General features: G+C 39.3%; 1 protein-coding gene across 2 annotated transcripts in view; it reads left to right on the forward strand.

The window, feature by feature from the left end:
- Positions 1-5,328, forward strand: part of LOC110156156 (contactin-associated protein-like 5) — a 73,799-nt gene extending 68,471 nt beyond the window's left edge. The window contains exons 19-22 of one of the 2 annotated variants that reach the window (XM_055149598.1): positions 661-748; positions 832-1,035; positions 3,576-3,647; positions 5,138-5,328. In XM_055149598.1, the coding sequence (XP_055005573.1) occupies positions 661-748; positions 832-1,035; positions 3,576-3,647; positions 5,138-5,328 (555 nt within the window). The remainder of the gene's footprint in view (positions 1-660; positions 749-831; positions 1,036-3,575; positions 3,648-5,137) is intronic. The other variant, XM_055149603.1, reaches the window with a different exon arrangement.
- Positions 5,329-6,000: the final 672 nt, after the last annotated feature.

Here is a 6,000-nt window from a genome sequence, read left to right on the forward strand (position 1 = left end):
AAGAATTCTATTTAATTTGAAATAATGAACACTATATAAAGCCATTCATGTCAGGTGAAGGCCCTGAGGATTTCAAATCCCATGTTTTATTTTTACCTTTGATTTAGCCAGGGCAGAAGGAAACTAAATTATTCCACTGTGCTGTGAAATGCTACTCACCTTTAAATAACATAAAACACATAAAATATGCGAAGTGAAAATATAATTAGGAAAACTCCTAGCAACATATTGAATTATCTCATATCTTGCAATAAAAACCCATCCCACCTGTTTACAATTTCTGGCATGTTATCCAAACGGCATAAATAGCTAAACAGTTAAATGAATTGTATGCATGCCGGGCTGAAATCAATTTCTCACTGAAATGAAATCTATTCCTGCTGCCACAAAGCTGATCTATAGGTGTTACGGCGGGCGCTCTTATTAAGCATCAGCGCGTGTAATCACGGCGTGCTTTATTGCAGGTCATCGTGTCAAGTGATGCATCAGAGACCGGTGTGAGATGGGGAGAGAACGGTCTAAATCACTTAATGGCTAACTGCGGCTGGATATGTTTTCGCCATCAACACAATTCCTAATCTATAGCGTCTCGGAAATGCCACGCAGCTGTTATCTCGGTGTACGTTTCTTGTAACCGACTTGTTATTTGATTTCAACCAGATCGACCAGGACGTGCACAGAAAGTACACGCTGTCATCCGATGCAGAGCTGCTCCTAATCAGATCCCTGACATTGGGCAAAGTCATCAGTAAGTTCTCCTATTACCCCCAGTGTGAAGTATTGGTAATTTCCTGTCTCCATGTATCTGTATATCTGTGTCCTCCATCTGAGCAGGACAGGAGGTCCTCAGTGAGGAGGTGCGGCAGGCAGCGTCCAGAGGGTTCGTGGGCTGTCTGTCCTCTGTCCAGTTCAATCATGTGGCTCCGCTAAAGGCTGCGCTGACCAACAGGGGGAGCTCACTCGTCACCATCAGAGGCCCACTGGTGCAGTCTAACTGTGGAGTACTGGCAGACTCAGCATCTCATACAATGACAGGTTAACTATTATAATATTATATGCAGTAACTCTCATTTAAAGGTGCACTATGCATTATATGTATGTATTATTATACATTTTCTTGTGGGGACTTTGCCTCCTGCTTGGCTCTATGGAGTTCACTGCTCTGCCTGGAATGTTCCACAGTTTGGTGCCCAATCTCCATATGTGGAGAAGTGACCCCGCTCATCCCATGCCGTGGAATTTTCTTGGCAAAGAAATAAGCAGGTGGTGAGGCCTAAACCAGAAAAGTTACATAATGCAAGTTTTTTAAATCCTGAATAACTTTTTTGATTGCAGGCTTTCCCTTTTTAGCGTTCCCCTTTTGACAACAAATCACCTCTGTTATATTGTACAATAGTTTGTGATAAATTAGCCATAATCCATACATCCTACATTAAAAATTTAATTTAAATACTGTCTGATTTCAATGTGTAAGATATTAGTGATACTTGAGTGTAGCATTTGAATAATTTTAAGCAGGCTTTTCCCCTCCACTCTGTAGTTGTAGTAGTACAGTAGTGGCTAACTCCACAGGACTTCAAATGAGAGTGCTGGCTCTGCTCCCTCTCCTCTTGCCCCAAAGCTGTGGTGTGCCTCTGCTCTTGGTTTGTTTAGCATTTCAAAGGCTGACCTCCACCTGGTGTCCACCTGTGGGCACATTACGGTCTGACTAATGGATCCGTCTCCCTGCACTTAGCCCCTGTTTCCAAGTGCTGCTCTGAGCCCGCACTTACCACACTTTATATTAGTCATTAAACTATGAAGTCCACATCATGGGATTCAAAGAAAGTAATTTTTATACTTTGTCAACTCAACATCATTCAAAGTCTCAAAAGTGTACAAATGTGCAGTAATCTGCCAACACCTGCTGATTGAATTTTGAAATGTTACATAATCAATCACCTACCCCAGTCCAACTCAAATACTGTATTTTCTGGGCTATTAGACACACTCTTAAGCCTCTAACCCCATCAAAAAACGACCGTGCGCCCCACAATCCAGAGGGCCCCAAACATGAATCCACTCGGGTGTCCCAGCACGACTTCAGTAAACTACAAAGCTGCACCACCCGCAGCGCACGCAAACACGCACGGAGCAGACAGCGACCGTGCAGCGAAAAACACCCTCAGCCACACTCATCACTCCACACCGACGAGGAACGGAACGAAGGAACGAACCGAAAAAGCGAGTCCAATGTGCGATTCTGAGCCACAACTGAACAACTGAGTCACTGTGAACACGCCAACAATCCAGCGGTCCCAGACAGCACCCTCCCTACACGCCACAATTGAACAAAGCCCAGAGTCACTGTGAACGCGCCAAACAAAGTCCCACTGACCCATCTAACTGTTGTGTTTTGTTTAAAGTCCAGTGCGGTTTATTTGTGTAAAAAGTTTGAAAATAGACCATTTAATAATCCAGAGCGCCTAATAGCCCGTAAAATACGGTAGTAATATAGGGGCCAAAGCTATCATGTGGGGAACTCAGACAACTGAATGTTAACAATCTAATGTGCACTATCTTTGAAAATCCAGACAAATCCAAATCCAGACAAATTTGTGTTGTAATAAGAAGAGTATGCAGATTTAAAGATGCACTATGTAACTTTTCCGGTAGTCACCACAATCTTGCACATCAAAATTTGCTTATTATGTTGATATATGTGGATTATATTTCTGGACATTCAAGATTATTTCAAAGGCATGTAAATCACAAAATCAGATGTGAGTAATCTGTGGGACTAAGATCAGAAAGACACCAAATGCTGTTTACATTTCATTCTAATTATCTTATAACTCCACAAATGTGTTACTGCTCAGATTTGAAGTGTGTGTGTAACCACAGCTGGTGCGACACTAAACATATCTACGTTGCATTTATACAACTTTTTTTGTTTTTTTTAAGTGCTCAACACCTAAAAAATACATAAGTATGAATGCATAACCTAGCCTAATGGCATCACCTGCTTGTTTCCATGGAGACAGATAAATTAACAGTATGTGACATTACTGCGACATCTCCACAAAGACGAGAAGGATATTTTTATAATGTTTTTGTTAATTTCATAACATATGGATATTTAAACTAAATAAGTGTAAGACTGTGAAATTAATATGTTATATCTGCCGTTTATATCTCGTATTACATCTTGTATTTCATTGTATCACTGGAGTTCTTTGTCAGCACTAAACTTTAGCTACCAATAAAAATAACCAAGAAAACAATGAACCCACCAGGCCCTATCTTCTCCCTTCATAAAATGCTCTTTTTTTCCCCAATTCACTCAATTCAAATCCATACTTCATTACCCTCCTACTCGAAAGGCTTTACTACAGGTCAGACTCTGAGGAATTTTGTGGACCGACATTTATATTGAGGATAAAACTTCAAATTTATGGAACGTGATTTTTGAGAAGTGGTGTAGTGCTAAAGGAATACAAATATGCCTTTAAACAAGACAGAAGCTTAAGTTAAATTGATTGTGTCTTGTGCCTATATGAAGTGTTAATGAACTGCTGTGTTTCTGTTTGACTTAGATCAAGGTGCCGCCAATAAAGAAGAGATGCAGAATGGTAATGATACCCAGAAGGATCTGGCAGTAATAGCAGGTTTGTTTTGCCTTACTGTTTTCCATTCTATCTTGTGCTCTAATTGAAATTGTATGTTGTTTGTCAATCCAACTATTTATTCCACTCCTAATTCATCCCTACCTCATCACCATTACAGACACCTAGACAATTATGTGCAAAATAAGTTCAAGTCTGTGCTAATCTTTTAACGGGAAACATGTCTGCTTTTGAAATAGAGAACTGGCTCCTGCCTAGTCAATGGCTTTGAAGGGATTTAATACTGTTTTTATTATAGTGCTCATTGTTCAACCAAGGGTATTTTTAAGTGGTGAATCAGATTAAGCCTTGATTGACAAAACTAATCGTTATATTGAAAGGTGCAAATTATAAGGGAAAGGCAAAATAACTAGTGAATAATTAAGTGCCAGGTTTTGTTCTCTTTTGAAATGTTCAACCATTTCAGAGGAAAATGTACATGTTTTACAGAACATTTGTAAATTGTTTTTGTTTCCTCATATATATGAGCCCAATTTGTTTACCTCAGTACAGATATATTTTATAAGCAGCTCTTAATGTCAAAACAAGACTGTCTGCATCTAATCATAAGCATTTTATTATGTAAGAATCAGGAAGTGTGTGGTTATTATGATAGTTGTTGCTAGCTTTACCAGTACAGCAAAACTCATCGGAAATTCTCTTATAAACTCATCACGGTGAATAATTAGAAATAGCAAAATTCATATGGTATGTTAGGAATAAGTTTGCCTTAGGGATTCACCATTATCGGTGCTGATTCTGAAAAATTGTCTGGATCAGGTATTGGTTTCATGATTGGGCCTTAAATTGTATGGATTAGGCTATTTACAGGCTGATTTTGGCTTAGAATGTGTCAGAATTTTAGAACCTTTATTCATACAAAGGTGTTCAGTAGTTATTTGAAGGATAAATAACAGTTGCGTAACACAATTGAATATTTCATGTAATAAATGAAATTATTGGTTAATATCGGGTAAAACTAGATTGGTTCATTTATAGATTTAGAATCAGGTCCAGTTTTAGACTTTATTGGATTTTGGCATGGTGTGTGGTTAGCATGCTAGTTGTTGTTAGCATTACCATGACAGCAAAACTCTCTTATAAACTCATCATGGTGAATAACTAGAATATGTAAAATTCATATGGTATGATGTCAACCACTGTTTGACCATACACTGGTTTTTCATCAGTGTAATCCTGCTAAATATCTCAAACTAACCAGTTTCGAATAGCAGTACTTTATGAGAGATATAAAAATAGTCTGGCCTTTGCACTACATAAACAAGCTATTGGCCTCTTGGAAAACTACATATTCCCTTGAGCCCTGGCCCATAGTGTCAAAACACATAGATGTCTTAAAAGCGTGAATATATACAAACCACTTTGTACCATATACACATTTCTCTGAGGACCAAGATCTCTTCCCTAATCTAACCTGTTGTTGTTTTCCCACTACCTTTTACACCCTTTAATGCATTTTTCTTGTTGGCCAGGGGTGGTCACGGCCGTGGTCTTCATTGCGGGATGCGCCTTAGCAGTAGTCACTCGCCTCTTGTATCAGCAGAGGAGAGCCCAAAGGAGCATCAAGGAGGAGCATAGACACACCATGTACACGGACTACACCCCTACAGAGACCCACCTCCACCCCTCAGTACGGGACAGCATGAAGGAGTACTACATATGACTCCAGGATCCACCAAAATACCTCCAGAATGGACCCACGGGTGGATGCTACGTGCCTGATGCATCCTATGAGACTAAATAGACTTTACTTTGTGCCCTGGAAATCACGCAGGAACATTGCACAAGTATGTGGCCTCCAGTTTCCTAACGCCCAACCAGAAGGACGGGGCGGAGTCTCCTCTACAGCTGTGACGTGTACTAGATGTTGGTGAATAAACTGCTTTAGGGTTGCTGTCATTTTGAAACGCGTTACCTGGGTGATGAACGTTAGAAGAGGTTGGCATGCACTGACAAGGCATAACATTATGACCACATGCCTTTTTTTGGTTATTTTTTCCAGTATTTTTTCAGTCACAATGTTGATTCAGTACTGTTCCATTGAATGATGAAAAGAAGAAATAGAAAATGTATTTAGTTGCAGAATACTGAATACCTGCATTAAAATGTATTTTTTAACATATTCTGATACATAATCCAACCAGAGTACTGCATTCTGAACACTTTCACGCAGGGTTGCATTTAAATTATAGTATAAACAAGCAACATAGGATTTATATTTGTTTCACAGTTTGTTATGCATTTTCTATAACACATACATATTCTCTGTACATGTATTCAGTTACTTCCTAACACTGGTTCCATTTTTGGATCACAATGGATAATTAATCAACAC

The sequence above is a fragment of the Boleophthalmus pectinirostris genome, unplaced genomic scaffold (genome assembly GCF_026225935.1).
Source record: "Boleophthalmus pectinirostris isolate CB_2022bp ecotype Guang Dong unplaced genomic scaffold, ASM2622593v1 HiC_scaffold_1, whole genome shotgun sequence".
Lineage (NCBI taxonomy): Eukaryota > Metazoa > Chordata > Actinopteri > Gobiiformes > Gobiidae > Boleophthalmus > Boleophthalmus pectinirostris.